Genomic DNA, 21,106 nt, shown 5'->3' on the forward strand with positions numbered 1-21,106 from the left:
AAGTTTTTTCTGTTTACATAACAATAATAATAATAATAATAATAATAATAAATTTATATAGCACCTTTCATACACAAAATGTAGCTGAAAGTGCTTTACAAATAAGATCAATATTCAAGGTAAATAAAGTAAAATAACTACAAGAATAACAAAATAGAGTACAATAGAACATGTTACTCGGGGGGGGGGGGAGATAGATATAAATTAAAGATAAAGTACTAAAAATAGAAAAATTAATTTACAAATAAAATAGAGAAACAATAAATATAATATATAAATAGTAATAATAATAATAATAATAGAATTTATAAAACTAGCAGAAGGCGAGGGTGTATAGATGTGTTCTTAGCTGCTTTTTAAAGTTTGTAATATCTGTTGACTGACACTGGTAGAGAGTTCCAGATTTTTGGTGCATAAAAACAGAAAGCAGCTTCACCCGTCTTTTTATATTTCATTTTAGGAATATTTAATAAAGTAGCACCTGATGATCTCAGAGCTCGATTTGGAACTTATTCTGTGAGCAGTTCTGAAATGTACAGAGGTGCTAATCTATTCAGAGATTTACAAACCATGAAGACCGGAAAGGTGAGAGCCTGCGTTCACAGGCAGTAAGAACCTTTCATGGGACGCCTTTTGGCGATTTGGGTGAAATGAACCTTTAAACGTGAGTTTAAGGCAAGACACGGCAGGCAAAAACATGCTGTAGTCTAATCCTTCAATATGTGTTCTTTCACCCTGCTATAAAGAAAACGTTGAAAACTTAAATTAAAATGTTTATTTCATCACATTTTGTTTAATCGCGGCAGTACGTTTCGCCCAAATTTCCCAAAATGAATTCCCCTATTTAAATCTTTAAATGCCGTTTTCTCAAAATCAGTTTTGTGTATTTTTCCAATATCAATATCTCAGCCTATGGAGCACCTACTAACACCAAACTTTCCAGTCATACACTTAGCAGTATTCTGAAGATATTTACAGAAGGATTTGTTGATAAATCATTCCTGGCCTGATTTATGTGACATTATAATAAAAAAATATGGCAAAAATTGATGTTTTTTAGGCTATGGACAGTATATTTTGATTTCCTAGGAAATGAAAGCAGATATCCTGAAATCCCTCCATAATTTTCTTTTCATTTTGTGTGTAAACAAAATGAAAAAAGAATTTTGCACCTGGCTTTATCATATGTTCAGATCTATCTTCCGGAAATATATGCAAATGTGCGCATATTTAATGAGATAATGCCTAATTTGCATAATTAAACATACAAATTTCTAAAACATGTAATACATTTTTTTTTCATACTTGTATAAGTGATCGACTGAGGAAGTTTCATGGTGATATCTGTTATTTTAAAATATTACCCTATGCACCTGTAGCGTCTCGCCTTAAAGAGTAAAAGAGAGTAAAGCGCACCTGCACGGGTTTGAGGATGGAGTCGGCGTTGACCTCGTCGTCGCAGCTGCGGCCCTGATAGAAGAAGATCTCCTGGGGGTGAGGCTCTCTGCCCAGCTGCTTCAGTTTGCTCAGAGGCACTTCGGACACCCGCACGAACCACTGCACCACCGCCTTCTTCTGCTTCCCGTTCTCTGAAACAGCATCACCGCCATCTTTAGTGTTTCATTTCACACAGAGTTCGTTTAGTCTGAAACTTTCATTCATCTGAAACAGCCCCAGAGTCTTTTATCAGGCCCAAAGCAGCCCCCCCATCCAGGGGAAATAAATCAAATCAAACTTTATTTATATAGCACCTTTCATACCGAACCAGGGCCATCCCCACAGTAATGACCCCACAGACCGAGTGGGCATAGTCCCCGGTGTGGAAGATCCCCATGAGGAAAAACACTGGATAAATAAGTGTATAATAAGTATATAATAAAATAATTAAAATGTGTATATATATATATATATATATATATATATATAAATAATAATAATAATAAATAAATAGATATTTTAAATAATGGATGAATAGATAAAAGTAAACTAAAACAAAACAATATATATATATATATATATATATATATAAAATAAATAAATAAATGAAATAAAATTCAGTTGTAAGCTAAACTAAAAAGGTAGGTCTTGAGCCTCTTTTTAAAAACATTAACATTCTCTGCAGCCCTGAGGTTCTCTGGCAGGCTGTTCCACAGATGAGGTCCATAATAGTGGAACTACGTCTCACCATAAGTTTTTGTTCGAACTTTAGGAACGACTAAAAGGCCGGTACCAGTCGATTTAAAAGCAGATCAGATGGATAAGAAGGCCCAAGACCACAGGCAACTCAATGTGCTTTACATAAAGACAAGGCATTTAAAAGAACAGCATAAAGCAGCAATTCAGAGAGAAAAAAAAATAAAAACACAGTTAAAAGCAATCAAAGAGGAGGGAAAAAGAAAGATATAAACTCAACCATAAGCACACAGAAAGAGAAATGTTTTTAACCTGGATTTAAAAGTGCTTACAGTTGGGGCTGATTTCAGTTCTGCTGGCAGTTTGTTCCAGTTGTGAGCAGCATAACAGCTAAAAGCTGCTTCTAAGGGTCCAGTTTGAACTCTGGGCTCCAGAACCAGATAAGAAGGCCCAAGACCCGTCAGACTCACCGTCACCCAACAGCCGCACCACTTTGGCCACGTACGGGTTGTCTTCGTCCTCGCCCTCGATCAGGATGTGCTGGCCGGTTTTAATGATGACGGTCCTCGGGAGGCCCTCCACCCTGATGGCCAAAGAGCTGGAACGCAGGCAAAAGAAAAATGAAAGCTAAATCACAGCTCAGGACGAAGACCGGCCGCCTCCTGAGGTTTAAATCCCTCCAGCTGAGCGGCATTTGTTCCCCACCTCCACCTTCCCTTCAGCCCAAACAGCGAGCTGCTTTCTGTAACGGTCTTTATCAAAATGTTGGGTTTTTCTTTGGCTTTCTGCTTGTTATCGATGATTTAAATCGGGACTAAACTCGTCGAAGGTGGCATCGGCTCCCATTTTGAAACGTTTTAAACATCACAACTTGCTCCAAATGTAGAAATAAGCAGCCGTGTTTTGATATGCAGATGTTTTATAGTCCTGGGCTGGAGGGATATTGGTTAACGGGGAACTCCGGTATTTTCAACATTAAGCTTCTTTTCTGAGTCGTCTGCAATGTTTTAGAACCCCCCTCACCGCTTTTTTGATGTTTACTGCTGTCTCCGGTATTTGCCTAATTTTGATTCTTCTCAACCTGCTCCAGAACGGCAAGTCATGTGCATGTCCTAAAAGGTCCATAAAAGCACCATAAACGTCCGTTTTCAAAATCATCAACTCACCGGAGTGGTTACTGGTGTGCACTGGTAATCCATATCACATTTTGTGGCGAAAAGTTGCTTCTGTCGTGTTTTATTTGACATTTTGTACTGGATGTTCGTTGATATTACTCCGCCACCGCTAAGAAAATAGTGCGAGCATGAACGAGCTGCCAAGAGTTAGTGGTTCAGTTATTATATCAGTCATATCATCTATTATTATTATTATTATACTGCATTAGAATATATCGTAATTAGGTTAGAATAGTTATATAGGATATACAGTGAGTGAACCCTCGTTTTTCGCGGGGGTTACGTTCCAAAAAGAACCCGTGATACGCGAAATCCGTGAAGTAGTAACCTTTATTTTTTTTACAAATAACTACTGTACTGTAAAATAATCATTTTAATCATCAATACGAACTGAAGGCTTCAAATTGCAGAGATCAGCACCGCCCCACCGCGACCCGAGTCACTGGATTAGAACGGGAGAAAATGAAAAATGATTATGAAAAAAAATACAAATTACAGTGGGACAAATAGTGACTCACGTTAGCTCACTGCTCTGCATCCTGACTCCGCTCTGTAGCGTTTTTTTCTTCCAAAGCCCGCGGTGCAGTGTGTGTTTTTTCGAGAGAAGAACATCGTTATCGGTAGTTGTTGTCGCTCTTTTTTCTTCTGGGCATATTAAACCGCAACGTTATTGCCACATTTCTTTAAATGTAAACCAATAACTTATATTTGTCTTGTTGCCCATACTGCTCTGTTACAGTTTATTCCTGACTCCCGGTCCCATAAGCACTGTAGTCAGTGTACATCATTGATATATTTCATTTGAGTGATCAACACCATAGCACTCAATAATACTTCCATATATGCAGTTTTCACACATTTATTTTCATTGAGACACAGTGACAACAATTGTTTAATTTATATTGCAGGATGCTCTAACTCTGGGTTAATTTAGTCTGTCATATATTCCTTTTGCACAGCAGGTGTCACTAGGGCTGGGTAAAAAAAAAAAAAAAAAACTCGATTAAATCGATTTTGGATCGATTTCATTTAAAATTTGCATAATCGATTTGTAGGGCATGAGATCGATTTTTTTTTTTTTTTTAATTTATTTATTTATTTATTTTTTCATGAATGATTTTTTTCATGAAGTTACTGGTTCCAATCCACACGGCTACGGTAAGAACCGTGTGTTCCCCAGTCCAAGCAGTCATCAACCCACTAATTCTGGGCACCTGTAATTATACCTAGAATTAAGTGAGCTACCATAAAAGAAGTGCTCCCCCAAGTGGCTAAATCTAAAACTACACTAAAACCTACCTATAGGTGAGACTAAAATGGCTCCTACAAATGTATTTAATTAAGTAGGCTGTCACGTTGAATGTAGTGTAAAATCTTGCTAATACTTCTTTCCACTGGGTGGCTTCAGGTGTTACTAATATAATGTAATCTGTTAACACTGTCAAGCCACAGCCCTTTGAAATATTGATGTCAAAATGCAACATTTTGAGGTTAAATCCTGGCGCCAAGAGAAGCAGATGGAACCGATTCGGATCGAATCGAATCGTGATTAATCTATTTAAAGCCCTAAGAATCTAAATCGAATCGATCCAGGAACTTGGCGGTGATACCCAGCCCTAGGTGTCACTAGAGAGCCCGTTTCAATGCTTCGGGTAATGAACCTTTTGGCGAACCTTTGGGCTGGAAAGCCTCATTGGTTCATGAAGCCTCGTTTTGCCATCATTACCTGTAACCCACGTCAAAGCTTTCTTACGACCTTTCGGCCACATCTGGCCCACAGAACACAATGATTCAGGGTCCAAAAGCTTTAAGTCCCTTTAAATAGCATTCATACACTTTAAAACAGGCCTGAAAGTCTTTCTTTTTACACAATGTTTCTGATGATCCCCCTTTAAATGCTCTGTCCTGTTTTTCTTTCTTTTTTCGCATTTAAAGGACTCACTGCTTTTACTTGTGCATTTTATTTGCGTTTTACTGTCCCTGCTTTTGATCTTAATATTTGTCTTTTTTAAACTTTCACCAAATGGAGACATTTTTAAATCCAGGTTAAAAACATTTCTGTTCTCATGTGTCTATGCATGAAATCTGCACGATATCTTTGAACTTATCTGGACTGTTGCTTGTTTTTAAATTCATTTAAATGATTTTATTTGTTTCTCTTTATATTCTTTTATGTATTTTAATGCTTCTTCCACTCCCTGCTGCAATGCTTTTATATTTTAATAAAATATCATGAATCTGGGCTAAAATTATGTAAAGCACTTTGAATTGTTTGTACATGAAATGTGCTACAAATAAATTTGATTTTTATCTCACTGTAGCACTTTGAGATTTTGTTGTAAATGTAAAGTGCGTTATAAATAAAATGTATTATCATTATTATTATTATTATTATGCAACATGTGAGGAAAGTAATGCAGACTGTTCTAAATATTACTTTTACTTTACTTTCTATTTATATTCAGTTTCTTTTTTACATGATTTTTTTTTATCTCCCTTTAAATGCTCTGTCCTGTTTTTATTACTTTTCGCATTTAAAAGACTCACTACTTTTATTTGTGCATTTTATTTACATTTTACCGTCCCTGCTTTTGATCTTAATATCTGTCTTTTATCCAACTGTAGCACTTTGAGATTTTGTTGTAAATGTAAAGTGCGTTATAAATAAAATCTATTATTATGCAACATGTGAGGAAAGATAGATAGATAGATAGATAGATAGATAGATAGATATCCCAATTTGGGAAATTGTTTTGTTGCAGCAGCATACACTAAAAGATATGAAAACAATTAAAATATAAACAAGCAAATACAATAAAATAAATAAATAAAATACAAATAGTGAATAAACATTCGCTATATACAAATCATGGTATTTACATTTTTTTGCTTAAAAATAACTACATGCAGGTGATAATAGTTTCTAATTAATATGCTAACCTTAAATAGTAGCTTAATCTGTATTGGTCAGTTTTTATCTTTGTGATCCTGCAGTTTAAATAAAGTTTAATCTCATCTAGAAAGTATTTCCAAGCATCAGAAAGAGGACAAAACTGACAGAAAGAATTAAAAAAAGGTGTAGAAAGTAGAAAAAAGCGAAGACAATGGTTAGTATGATTACTACTCACCCATATTCATAAGTTTTGAGCTTCCTGTTGTAACTCAGCGGCTGTCCACGCCACTCATAAATCCGTTTGACTCTCAGTCTGGTGAAATATTTCATCCTGTTTTCTTCCTGTCAGCCGAGCAGCAGCTCGGAAAAAATGTTAAAATATTCCCGGATGGAGACTGAACACTGAAGCCGAAGTGAAACCGCTCCGTTAAAACTAAAAAACCGGCGTCCGCGGAGGAAAGAAAACAACATTAAGGGCTGCGAGATGTGACGACAGCGTTTGGCGCGAAAACTCTTCTTCTACTGTAAAAGCAACGAGTTGGGCGCGTTACCGCCACCTACTGGAGGGAAGTCAATAATACATTCCCCTGAACCACCCGGAAGGGACGTGTATAACAGACTGTTTTGTGTTCTGCTCCAACTTCCAACACTGTTGAGGAGGGACACTCCTGACAACTATAAGGTTGGTGTTAGATATAGATATTTAACCTTACAACTATCTGTTTAGATGCAGTTTTCAGTGTTTCTTCTCACCGTTTCCTGACAGTTTGCTCCAGTCATTAAATACACTGAAAAAGGGAAATATTGGGTCTTTGAATTGACAAAAGTGGAGTTTGTAAAAGCAACACTATTCATTTATATTCTCCTTGAATATTACCTGAATATCATTGAAATATTTTGATTCAAGAAGTGATAATTCATTGAGAAAAGGAAGGAAATGTTGTCACTCATCCCACACTCTTACCGTGTTTCAGTGTACGCGGTTCTTTCAGCTTCTTTAGTTTAAATAAGTCGATCATTGTGATTTAATTCATCTTTATTAGACGGTCTAATAAAGATGAATTAAATCACAATAATTCTGTAGATTCTGTGATCTACAGTATCAAACGCAGCGCTGAGGTCCAACAGAACCAGGACTGAAACATTACCAGAATCAGTATTCAACCTGATGTCGTTTAACACTTTGACCAGAGCTGTTTCAGTGCTGTGATGACGTCTGAAGCCTGATTGAAACTTATCAAGACTTCCACTTTCATTCAGAAAGTCGTTGAGCTGGTTAAATACAACTTTCTCAATAATCTTGGATATAAAAGAGAGATCAGAGACAGGTCTGTAGTTGTTCATCATAGAGGCGTCTAGAGTTCTCTTCTTTAGGAGTGGCTTAATGGCAGCTGTCTTTAGTGACTTGGGAAAAATGCCTGATGCCAGTGAGCTGTTAACTATTCGTAGGAGATCACTTTCTACTGAGGTAAAAACAGTTTTTAAAAAGTCAGATGGTATTATGTCCAGAGAACAAGTTGTTGATTTCAGCTGCCGAACTGTTTCCTCTAGGATTTTTAAATTAACAACATTAAATTGTGACATAACGTCAGAGTTATTTCTAGGTTTTAGACACAGATTAGTTTTCTTGTTTGTCTGAATGCACTCAGCCACTGGCTTCAGCATTAACTGTTGTGTCTTCATGTGTTTATTCTAACTTTTTTCCCTCATCTTTACTAACTAGATCCTCTGTATCATGCTGAACCTCCCTCCCACAATCCAGTCTGTCTCCACACAAAGTATTATGTGCATCCTCACCGATTTCAGGACTTTGTTCTCGCTCACATGTTGGAGAAATGTCTTCTACAACAGCACTAAGTTTGTCCTTCGTCTCTTTTTTCCATATCTTCATTTTTTTCAAAATTGCACACTCAATCTTTTGCTTCTGCCTCAGCAAAACTCTTGTTCTGATTGACCTCCTGTCACAGTGTACAGACACTTTTTTTTTAATTCTTCTCCTTGAATATTTTAGCTGCCAACGTTTTTCCACATGGGGCTATTCCAACTTATTTTTCTATTTAGATGTTCAAAGGTTAACAGTTCTCTCACTATCCTCCCGACTCTGTCCATAAATCTGGAAAGCCACGTCTCTGACCTCTTCTTAATTTATCCGTTTTAAAGCCTAAGAAATTAAAGACACGCTAATATTTAGAATGAATACTTGAAGTGGAAAATCCAGACATTTTTTTTCACTTAAGAGCCCAAAAACTTTATCTCTAAAAGATAAATATCCCACTTTTCCTTATTATTATTTCCTTGATTTCCAAGTTATTATTTTACATAATAACTATGATTGGTCGCCTCCACGACGGAGTATTTGGGCCACATTGAGAAAAAAAGATTTTTCACAGACCTCAGAGTAAACTCGTAAATTTACGGGAATAAAGTCGTAATTGGTAGGAAGTTCTACGTATGAAGGAAGAGCGAAACGAGAAAAAGGCGATGTCTGTTAGCTGTATATGCCTCCATCCACTAAATCCAAAAAGATTTCTGGCAACATTTTTGTAATTTTGTTGACTTAAAATTATCAGCCAGCTTCCAGTTGTACTGGGAACGTGTTCCTGTTTGGGTTTCCACTAAGTGGCAAAATGAATCCGAAGGTTTTCTTTATTAATTTATTGATTATCAAAGCTAAATTTCACACACACAAATGCAAATTTTTGAAAAGAAAACCAAATTTCTATGTTTTTTTTTTATTGAATTAAAGCAATACTTGCTCACAATTAAACCTTCAACTAATCATAAAGCAAAAACAACAATATGGGCTTGTTCCCAACTTGGGATTATGGACGAACTGTTGTCCTAAATCTTTGTTTTATTTGTTTGTTTTTTTACACGAGACTCCTTGGCACATATGTCAGTTTGTTCAATAGTTTTCTTTTTGCAAGAGTTTTGTGACTGTCATTCTCTTATTATTATTCTTATCCTTATGCTCCCCGTGGCTGGCTTTTTGTTTTTTAACGTTATGTACACATTTATATGTTGTTATTCTGCTTTTTTGCAAATAAAGTTTGCTCGAAACGAGAAAAGGCGATGTCTGTTAGCTGTATATGCTTCCATCCACTAAATCCGTCAATGCAGCCGTTAATAGCAAAGCCAAAGGGATTTAGTTTATCATATGAATCTATATGGCATCAGGCGTTGGAGCGTCTGCAGGTGTGCTGCGATAAGTTTAAAACGATGGAACCTAATGTCCTGCATGGGTCCCGCATCGTCGTGGAGGAAATGTGCAGAGCCAGCCAAACAGCTTTCACTAGTTTAGAACTTTTCCCATTTTTAATGGCATATCCAACAGATGAGTATATTTCTGGCTGTTAGGTCAAATATAATGTCATTATAAAGTTGCAAGAAAAACTTTCGGCGACATCAAACTTACCCGATTGGATCGAGGCCGTTTTAGACAACCTTTGCAATTAGTGTAAGGGAAAGGTTTCACTAATCAGAGACTGTTTTTATGAATCTTCAGGGTCTGTACATCAATCCGGTCCAGATGTGAGAGGTCTCGGTACAGTGGGTTTTTCATCTGGACCTGGTCTAATGTGGTCTTGGTATAAAACAAAAACGATGAAATCTCCACTTTAGCATTTTCATAAATGAAATAAAAGTTTCACAGATAGAATAGTAGGTTGTCAATCAAAGCTGATGTCTTACCCAGAATGTCTAAAAAGTTTTCCCATCAAAAAGTGTCACAAAAAAACAGCCAATCAGTGGACAAACAGTCGCACTGCACAATAAGTTCATTTCCCTTAACTGCCCAATCGGAAGCCAACTTCAGCCTCGTCAATTTCATCGAAGAGACTTCTGTTGGATAGATTAAACGGTCAACGAGTCATTTCCAGACCCTACAGTCACTTTAAATGGGCATCATGGGTCATTATAGCAGGTTTTTTTTCAGCCAAAAAACGGGATTAAGGCTTCCAGCTGGGAATTTAATGTTTTTCTGCTTTGAAAAGTCTTGAAGATTTCTATAGAACAGATTATTATGAACTAGTTCTAATTTGTACACTCTACAATAACGTTTAATACACATTATAGCAGGATGAAAACTGACTAAATAGGACGTAGAAGAAGCTGTGAATGTTGTGAACAACTTTAAAACATGAACTGATAAACACATAAAGCCAAAAAAAAAAAGAGTATTTTCCCAAACTTTCTATCTTCCGTCTGATGAAGTCAGACTCACTGATTCCATCCTCTGTTAAAAACAGATTTGATTGTATTTCACATGTTTTTGGGTTCTTCCTTTTCAGTCTCTGACATCCTCTGTGTGGCTGATTATAAAATATCTGTTAAAACAGTCAAATTTAAGTCCTCTGATCACTAAAAACGCTTCTTTTGGAGACTCGGGGGCCCTTAAAGACAGCGGGGGGCCACCTCAGCAGCTACTTCAGAAAGTAGTCACAACACAATGTTTTCTGCATTTTATTTCATGGAGATGTAACAAAGTTACAGAAAAGGAACCGTTAACTCAACCAGATGTTGACCATCAGTGTTCAGACACAAGCCGCAGATAAATAATAAATAACAGCAGCAGACTTCCAGGTGTTATCCCACAGTGAGTGTTCTTTAAGGCTGGGGACCCGGAGCATCAGACAGATGAAGTACACAGCATAATATTAAAATGGCCTTCAATCCAATGAGTTCCAGTCAGGGCCAAAAGTGCAGCACAGAAATATATGAGGATAGAAAGTGCTCAGACATGGAAAGTAACAAAAATCCTGATTTAGACTCCAGAGGAAGGAAGCATACAAACATGACTCTCCATCTAAAGATCTATAATAAGGCATAAAAGGCATAAAAAATTATTGGAATAACCAGTTAGAATAAACCCGACAGATGAGTGGAATAACCACGGCCATGTTGTTCTCAGGCTACTTGAATACAAACTTATTTGATGTGAAACAGTCAGTTTTTAATCCTATCTGGTTTGTTTGTAAAAAAAAATTAAGTCTATGATTGTTTGGGAAGATTTTGTTCTTCTTGAAGTCACCCATAAGAATAACTTGTGATTTTTCATGTTGTTTGTGGACGACACTTAAAACAATCAAAGAAGTCAGCAGCGGGGCGATCCAATCCAATTTTATTTATAAAGCAATTTACAACAACCCCCAAAACGCTGTACAAAAAATAAAAACAAAGAAATTTAAAACAATAAATTAAGGCATATATTTCACCAACCCAATGGCAGCGACTCAGCTGTGCTGTCCGCCCAGCGCTGATATGCTTGACGTGTGACAACCAATAAACACTTTATTTAACTCGAGATTCCTCCGGCTTGTTCTTGCGCTTCCAATGAAAGAATCGAGCTAACAAATGGTGCCGTGACCCGGATGGCTGAGTCTGAGGACGGTCCGAGGGAGGACTGCTGGAGGGGATCGAGGGGGACCCTTTTTTCATACAAGGCACAAAACAGCTATATAATTTAAAACAATAATAATATTAAAAATAGCAATTTCACATTTCAACATCTCACATCGTGTCAAAAGCCAGGGAGAAGAGATGTGTTTTAAGATGAGATTTAAAAACAGACAGAGAGGAAGCCTTTCTGACGTGGAGAGGCAGATCGTTCCACAGTTTAAACCGCAAAGACGGTGAAGGACGATGTTTCAGCGGCTGGTTTCAGATCTGTGAGCAGAGGTGAGACATTCAGGTTGTTACTGAGGAGGAAAAGATTAAAGAGACTTTCATGAGCTCGTTCATCACGTCTCCTTCCTAACAAGTTTGGACACATCTTCCCTCTTTAAATAAAGCCCACTTAATCGTTTGACTCCGTCAGGTTATTAAGACTGAATAAAGGTTTTATTTGACTAAAACGTAAATTGGTGACATTTACAGTTTGAATGATGAACTCTCACCCCTTTAGATCCTCGTCTCTGACGGTTAACGAGCAGCACAGCCACCACGATGATCAGGATGATGGCGAAAGCGATGCCGGCGATGATGGCGCCGATGTGGGCTGAACGGGTTCCCGACGGAGCCGGGTCACCACCTGTCAGACAGAGAGGACCAAACACTCAGCTGAAAGGAGGTCTTCTGTTCAATTGTTTGTCAAAAGTTTTATTCCAACTAAAAAAATGCTGCTAATGTCACAATGCTATAGATTGTTTTTTGGCTTTATCCCAAACTAAATGAACTCCCCCTCTCTTCATGGAGCCGTTTACCCTGCAGGTCAGCTTCAGATTCTCTGAAGGTCTAACTGAGGTGTTGCACATTTTTACAAGAAACTGAAAGACTCTTACCGCCAGAGAGAAGTTTGGGACAATCTGTAAAGGAGAACAGATCAGGGTCAGGTGCCAACAGAAACAGTTATACAGGTTTCTATATGTCAGCATCATAAAACCAGCAGCTCGATGCTCAGAAAACTCACAAATCTTCAGTTTACATGTGTTACAGGAGCAGAAGGAGTTACTCCAGCTGCTCAGACGCTGCTCTTTCATTCACCCCGAGGACACTTTTTTAGTTTTAGCCTTTTTTCTCTGAGCTGAATGAATACAGCTCAAATTTGCAAGAGAATATTAATTTAAAAATGTTAGAACCGGTTCCTTAAAGTGATACTCCGGAGTAAATTCAACCTGGGGTCATATGAACGGTGATATCCAGCCAAGTAGCCCACCCACAGTTTTTTCGATATTGGCTGAACATCAGCTGAGTTACTGAGTTATCCCGAATAGCTTCGTACAAGGGTTAATGGATCCAGGTCCGTATCTCCAAAATTACCACACTAAAATCACATGCCATGACACCAAACTTCTACAGTAGTACAAATACGGTCTGTACTCACAAAGCGATGCATTTGGAAGTTTGAAAATAGTCCAGGAGTTTATTATTATCAACACAAGCCTGATAGCTTCTCTGCAGCTAAAGCTACGTCGACGTCACTCCAAGGCGCCGGGAGCTTCAAAGTAAGATGAGGGTTGATCTACTACTGTAGACAACAAAGTATATGCTATATTCTACATGTTTTTTTATGAATTTTTGTGTTGTAGAGTTGTGAAATTATTTTATCAATGGAGAAATTGAGCAGCCTTGCTTTGTTGTCTACAGTAGTAGATCAACCCTCATCTTACTTTGAAGCTCCCGGCGCCTTGGAGTGACGTCGACGTAGCTTTAGCTGCAGAGAAGCTATCAGGCTTGTGTTGATAATAATAAACTCCTGGACTATTTTCAAACTTCCAAATGCATCGCTTTGTGAGTACAGACCATATTAGTACTACTGTAGAAGTTTGGTGTCATGGCATGTGATTTTAGTGTGGTAATTTTGGAGATACGGACCTGGATCCATTAACCCTTGTACGAAGCTATTCGGGATAACTCAGTAACTCAGCTGATGTTCAGCCAATATCGAAAAAACTGCGGGTGGGCTACTTGGCTGGATATCACCGTTCAAATGACCCCAGGTTGAATTTACTCCGGAGTATCACTTTAAATTGGACTAAAATGTTCCCAAACACAAAAAAATTTTCCATTGAAAATTATTGAAAATGCCATGATTGATCCCACGTAATTAATACATTTCTTTATGTTAAGATTTAAATCTTACTTATGCTGCAAGATGTGCAATACAGTCATACAACAACCGGATTGCACTGTAACTTTTTACTTTAACTTTTACTATTTTTATTACTATTTTTATTCTCTTGTATATTATTTAGATATCTTTTTATATTTTTGGTGTATCCAAAGCCAAGAGCTCCTGCACTAAATGTCATTATGCCTGCATAGTGACAATAAAGAATTCTTGATTCTAAATGTGTAATTTTTATATCTGTCCACCAGGTGGCGCCACTTGCATTATAAATCAGTGTTGCTGCCAATTATCGACCCATTTCAGAGCCTGATAAAATTAATAATCAGATACTCTTTGACATGTTTTTTATGGAAGTTATTTCAGTTTTCCCCCACTAATAAAAACTGTGGAGCTTATCTGCCTTTAAAGGGTTAAAATACCTCAAATATAATGAATAATTAATACCTATACTTCCGGCTGAAGTCGTTTCCTTTAATAAATCCGACACATGACGCAGCTGCTTATTATTTGGTGATCATTGACGGCTCAGACAGATGCATTCTGGGCTTCTCACCGCTCTGTTTTATGCTGATGGAGTCGGCTCCGGCTTCCATCGTCACCTTGGCACCTTCTGCCAGACGGCGGCACACTATGAAGACCGTCCCGTCACGGCAGACGCTGCACCGGCTGCTGTTGGGGGGGAAGGAGGGGGGGCAGAGCGGCAACGGGCTCCTCGGCTCACGTGTCCAAAGTGCCCTGTCGTTGTCGTAAAAATCGTACACGATGGTGGCGTTCATGGCGGCGGGGCGGGATGCGCTGTAGCAGGTGGTCTCCTGCGGAGTCAGAGCAGAGGAATGAGCTTCTATCCACGAGCACATCTGCCTTTAACGTACAAACTGAGCCTCTTTCCACAGGGCTGCACTCACCGGCAGCTGGTCGGCCTTCAGGGAGCCGAGGCTCCTCCCCACCGCCGGCCCACCCAGGAACGCCACACAGAGAAGGAACCCAGCCTGGAGCAGCATACTGAGTACCTGCAGGAAACATAGAGACACAGTTTTAGTCGGAGGATCTTTAACATTTCTTCAGACAGGTGAGAGAAGCTTCAGCTGTACAGAAGTCCCGGATGAGCTGAGTTGACAGGAAACCTTCAGCTTAGAAACCTCTTCTCCTGACCGGCGTACTCACAGACTCACAACTATTACATGTTTGAACCCTTCTGAGGTGCTTCAGAGCAGAAATGAGCACCAACTGTCTGCGTTACATGACTGAACAGTAGCTGTATGACAGACTGTAGGATCTTAGGTGGCAGCAATCGCTTCGGGGTGTCGGGTCAGGACACTGTTGTGACGTTCAGCTGAGTGCATTAAGAAGAGGCAGAGTCCTTTGATACAGTTCAAGCGGTTTATCTACTTTTTGCATGACAGTGTGCAAGGTGTGTGTGTGTGTGTGTGGTTGCTGCAATACAAGCACAACAATACAGAATGATAAGAAATGAAGTACAACTAAAACATGAGAATACACCTGAGCTACATACAACTGAAATACAGCTCAAGATTAGTTTTGAATGTAAAGTCAGCATGAATCAATTAAACTTGAATGAGAATCAATCTATGCTTAGATGCAACAAAAGAGGGGCATGCACTGTGACTGATTAATTAACACACAGTATGCGATGTATAAACAAAAGAGATTAGCAACACCAATCAGAAGCAGAGTAGCTGCTGTGGCCAGAGCTGCTTCGTACGCTTGCTTAGCTGTCCGTCAAACACAAATAAGCCAATAGGAATGCCCCCGTCGAAAGCCCACCCACCAGGCACGTTTGTGTCAAAACCGCAAACAAAAATCAGGGAGCGCTAACGAGAAAGCTGGAGACGTAATCAAAGAAAACGACAACAACCAAAACTGAGAAGGAGGAGAAGGCAAATATTTTACACGATTTCAGGTTTTTTTTAATTGCAATCATGTATTTTTTGTTGGACTTTTTTTAAATTTAGTTTTTGAATTGATATATTTTGCTTGCTCTTATAAAAGTCTTCTTTAAACTTATTGACACAAAATAAACTCCATACTCAACCTGCTTCAGAACGGCAAGTATGGTGCATGTCTTAAAAGATCCGTAAAAGCACCATAAACGTCCGTTTTCAAAATCATCAACTCACCAGAGTGGTTACTGGTGTGCACTGGTAATCCATATCACATTCGTGGCGAAAAGTTGCTTCTGTCGTGTTTTATTTGACATTTTGTACTGGATGTTCGTTGATATTACTCCGCCACCGCTAAGAAAATAGTGCGAGCATGAACGAGCTGCCAAATAAAACACGATGGTGACGATCACACGAGAGAGAGAGAGAGAGAGAGAGAGAGAGAGAGAGAGGAAGTAAAGGACGTAAAGGACGAGGCTTTTTGAGAAGGAGCTCAAGCAACACATGCCAACAATCCAAAACTCTGAATAGAAAAGCCATCAAAACCATGCATTTTATATAATATTTTGTATGTAATAATGTATTACTGTTTTGTATTATGTGACCCCTGGCTTTGTATTGTTGTGTATTAATGCCATGCATTTTCAATAATTGTAAAGTATGACTTTTCAATAAAGTTTTTTTTTTAAATGGATTGATGACAGTCTGTAATGTCGTCTGACGACTGGTATGCTGGTATGCGACTGGTCAATAGAGGGCGCTAGAGCGCCGCCCCTCCCGTGAATCAACCATAACAAATATGAAATGAATTATACATTTGTACATTGCGTTTTTACTCGTGCAGTGGTGTGATAGACTCTGCTGTAGGCTACATGCCACTGCCAGCAACCATTAAATGCTTTCGACTTTAGGCTTGCTATTTGCTACTGGATATAAAGCCCTCCTCCAGGTGGTCGCCGGTAACACTGGAGTCTATGAGAGCTAGCAAACTTTTTTACCGCGAACAAGCAGAGGCAGCTTTTCATTGGCGCATGAAAAATTTATTCTAGTTCGCAGCTCTGTGCGCCCAGACCAATGGCAGAGTTTTCCATATTTTTAATCTTAACGTGATTGGACAATTCATCGAATCAATCACGTCCATCAAGCAAGCATCCGAGGAAGCGCCGGGCTCTCGGGGAAGAAGACCACAGACAGTAGGATTGCTGCAGAGGTGAGTCTCTGTTGTAGAAATTAGTTGTTGTCCATTTTTCAGTGCAGTCAAGTCAAGTCAGCTTTATTTATATAGCACATTTAAAAACATCAGAATTGATCCAGTCTTCTATATTAGTCCTCAAAACATTAGACACACCTACCTTTTAATGTGGTCTTTGTTTTTCCTGAATATTTGTACATTTTGCAATAGAATAGGAAATTCAGAACCATCATCCCTCCCTACTATTATGTTGTGGTTATGGTATAACATATGGTCTATTTTCATTAAAGTAGCCTACTTTCTGAATCTATTCTGCCCCAAAACTCTTCATTTTTGATCAACCCAATGTCTGTCTCTAACTGTATTGATAGTTTAACAATGATCTAGTTGACTGGTGTTTAGATGGTGTAACATGTGGTCTATTCTAATTACAGTAGCCTATATTTCTTTATCTATTCTGTCCCAAAACTCTTCATTTAAGGTCAACAATATCCAAAGTATCTCTCTAATTGTATTAATACTTGAACAATGGTCTAGTTTAGGTGGTTTTTAGAATTTGTGTGTTGTGTTCTGATTGTGAGGTGCTATTTGACCCGTCACGCGCAACTGCGCCCCCCCAACAAATTGAATCACCAGCCGCCACTGCGTTGGATGAGAAAGTTAGCGGGGCGGGTCGAGACAGTGGGTAAGGCCCGCAGCAGCTCCCTGCTACAATACATGCTGTATACATTACGCTTTCCATCTCACTGACTTTTAATTATGGGTTTACCTCTGTTAATTAAAGAACAACCAATACCTGCATCATCATTTTAAAGTAATTATTGAGAAACATATTGTATGAGCTCGGCCCTGCTCGGTATGTTTCTGTAAAGCGGCACGTGCTCAGCTGTTTTTAGGCAGGAGTCCGTTCCTCTGTGCTACAGAACTAAATCTATCTGTCACCTTCTGCACCGCAAATACTGGAACATCTACTTACATATTCATTTTACATATGCATATCTTATCTGTCCCATTCCGTGTTTTTTCTCTCCTACCTCAGTATTGTATTCTATTGTATTTTAATATAACAGACTGTTATGGTGACCTAATTTCCCTTGGAGGATGAATAAAGTCACCTGTAGGCTAACTATAAACTGAACTAAAGTCAGACAGAAACACTCAAATATGGCTGCAAACAGATATTTTACCAACCTTATGATGCATATTCTTTAAGTTCTCTGTGAGATGAGAAGGCTGCGCATGAAGGATTCCTGTGCTGCTGTGGGGGGGTACTGTGCTATAGGCCCACCTTCAGCAGGCTCACGAAACGAAACAGGGAGGGACTAAAGCTGAGGCCTCGTTGTACTTTCCAACAGAAACCTCCCCTCCCCCACTCGGTGTAAAAACAGATAAATGCTCCACATATTCTAACAAATGTTAGAACCCTGAGCTCCACACATTCAGCCCTTAGAGGCGAAGATGACCAAATGTTCCTGTTTGCGGCTCCCAGGTTTACAGCCGCAGTTCTGCGTCCAAAAGCAGCAGCAATGGCGCCGAGAGAAGCCCGTAAAAAGCGGCGTGGAAAGCTCCATCTTCCGCAGGATAACAGAGAGAATCTCCTTCTGTAGAGCTCTTAGAGCAGCGGACAGCTTCACATCAGGCTCAGACACCCTGATCCTGTGAAGACGGTCACCAAACAATCCTGCTCCTGCTTCTCCGAAACGGCTCCGGCGCGTCATGCGTAGGCGCGTTTCCGTGCCAGATGTGCGAACTTTAGCCCATGCAAATTAGCCACGGCAGACGGAGTGCGTTACCCAATGGCAGTAGATCATGTGATCTCCTGTGTTGCAGCGGCAGCAGCAGCACAGCAGCTCTCCTCGCTCGCAGATCCACAGCCATGGTGAAATACGAAATAATGTTCCATTGCTGACGATTTATACACATTAATGTCCCTCCAAAACTCAAAGGGAGAAACTTTGGTTGGTTAAAATCACAAGTTATTTACTTTCCCCCGGAGCCCGTATGTTCTATCTACAACTTCGTATACAAGCCCCTCCGTACACGCCCACTGCAGCAGCAACACGGCGAGACTAGGCATCCGATCCGGCGAGTTACGTTGACGTGCCGGAATAGTGGACGCCCTGATCCATCATGGTCCCAAGGACAGAAAGCAGGACTCAAACCTCTACACTTGTTTTTTATCAGGGCAGAAGTGGCGTTTTAAGACGGTAATAAAGTAATAAAAGCCGGTGATTTAAAACTTGTGTCAGGATTCTGTTCATCTGCAATTCATTTAAGATTTTATCTTAAAATTCTAATTCTTCCATCAAATCATCTGAAGGAGAAAAAGCGGCACGGTGAGCCGGGACTTCATTTATTTCCCCATCAAGGAAAACTGCGTTCATCTTCTTTTAAAGAAGGGCTGGAGGAAACGAGTTTGGGTGGGGAGCAGAGCATAGATGTTCACTCAGGACATACTTCACTTCGCGGCCCAACACCGGCACGCGCAGCTTGTTTTGGGCTGTTGAACGTCCAGAAAACACAAAAAAGTGGCTGAATGTTCCTAAAGTGAGCTGTCAGCTTTCTGCTGTTACAATAAGACAGAACATCAGAGATGAAGCTGAGCACGCAGCACACACCATCTACCGTAGCAGCTGAATGAGTCTAATAAAGATGAATTAAATCACAATAATCGACTTATTTAAACTAAAGAAGCTGAAAGAACCGCGGACACTGAAAAAAATAAAATGATTCTTTGGGTTTACTTGATGTGCATCGGTCCCACATGATACAACATGTTGCTTTTACAAACTCCACTTTTGTAAATTCAAAGACCCAATATTTCCCTTTTTTCGGTGCATTTTATGAGTGGAGCAAACTGTCAGGAAACGGTAAGAAAAAACACTGAAAACTGCATCTAAACAGATAGTTGTAAGGTTAAACATCTATATTTAACACCAACCTTATAATGCTTGTTGTCAGGAATCTCCCTCCTCGGCAGAGTGTAAAAAGTTGAAGGAGCATGCAGTATTTAAACCGAGGCTGGTAATACCGCACATGACGGGGGAACTGCTATTATATATGCGTAGCAGAGCGGCTCTGATTCGTAGGAAACTAGTTTGGACCTCCCACCTTACGCCAAAGCAAGCTATTCGCTCACAGCGTTCAAGGCTGAGCGACCCGCGGGAAGGCTGCGAGTTGCCCTGTACAGTGAACCCTCGCTCAGGGGCGGAGCTACAGGGGTGGCTACGGGGGCATTTTATTTATTTATTTATTTGACCTTTATTTATCCAGGAAGGTCCCATTGAGGTGTGAAACCTCTTCTCACAGGGAGGCCTGACCCCATTTAAATCTGATTGGCTACCCCAAGTGCCCCCCCAGATGATTGACAGTCTTTACGGTAGCAGTTTAGCTGCTGTGATAAAACCTGACGGCGCGCTTCCATTTTAACTGGCGCAGCTTTTGCAGTCTTTACGGTAGCAGTTCAGCTGCTGTGGAAACGCACAGACCAATCCCACGTGATACTACTCAGCCAATCAAGTCTGTGCATTACAGGCGGTAAACATTGCGAATCTACGAGTCAAGTCACACATGAAAAGACGATAGATAGCATACATTTAGAGAAAACAAAGGGAGATATACAGACGACTGACTTGAAGAAAGTTGAGAAACAGGAGTGAGACGGAGAAAGGGAGAGGAACGGACGACGGAGCCAGAGAAAGGTAGAGAATTAAGTAACAAATGGCGCTCTCCAAAAAAAGAAAAGTGGACAGCGAAAATAGAGCATTTAATCTGGAATGGACAGACTCGTTTCTGTTCATACTTCCCACTGGGAGCATTAAAGCAGTGTGTCTCATATGTTCAGAGACTGTGACACTTATAAAAAGTGCCAATGTGAAACGCCATTATGAGACAAAACATAAAGGTTTTGAACAAACGTACCCACTCAAATCTGAAGTGAGATCACAGAAAATAAGTGGTCTCACAGCCCAATATGACCAGTCCAGAAAGCGTTCTGTGAAGACCTGTTAGGTGTCACTCCCCTTCAGACCAGTACAAGAGGAGAAGACATCTACCTGGCCATAAAGGAGATGTTAACAAAGACAGGAATAGAGCCAAAACAAGTGGTTTCAATAACCACAGATGGAGCCCATGCTATGATCGAGAACATTATACTTATCTGCAGTCATACATACATGTTCAGTTCTATGTTACGTGACAATAAATATTGTCAAAAAGTTTTTGAATTGTACTAAATTCAATTGA

General features: G+C 39.5%; 1 protein-coding gene across 2 annotated transcripts in view; it reads right to left on the reverse strand.

Annotated features, from left to right (window-relative positions):
- Positions 1-6,695, reverse strand: part of orc1 (origin recognition complex, subunit 1) — a 29,641-nt gene extending 22,946 nt beyond the window's left edge. For both annotated transcript variants that reach the window (XM_075484499.1, XM_075484498.1), the window contains exons 1-3: positions 6,437-6,695; positions 2,604-2,731; positions 1,417-1,589 (exon numbers count right to left, since the gene is read on the reverse strand). In XM_075484499.1, coding sequence (XP_075340614.1) covers positions 1,417-1,589; positions 2,604-2,731; positions 6,437-6,531 — 396 coding nt within the window. In that variant the 5' untranslated portion in view covers positions 6,532-6,695. The remainder of the gene's footprint in view (positions 1-1,416; positions 1,590-2,603; positions 2,732-6,436) is intronic.
- Between the last annotated feature and the right edge of the window lie 14,411 nt (positions 6,696-21,106).

The sequence above is a fragment of the Odontesthes bonariensis genome, chromosome 15, assembly GCF_027942865.1.
Source record: "Odontesthes bonariensis isolate fOdoBon6 chromosome 15, fOdoBon6.hap1, whole genome shotgun sequence".
In the NCBI taxonomy this organism is placed as follows: Eukaryota; Metazoa; Chordata; class Actinopteri; order Atheriniformes; family Atherinopsidae; genus Odontesthes; species Odontesthes bonariensis.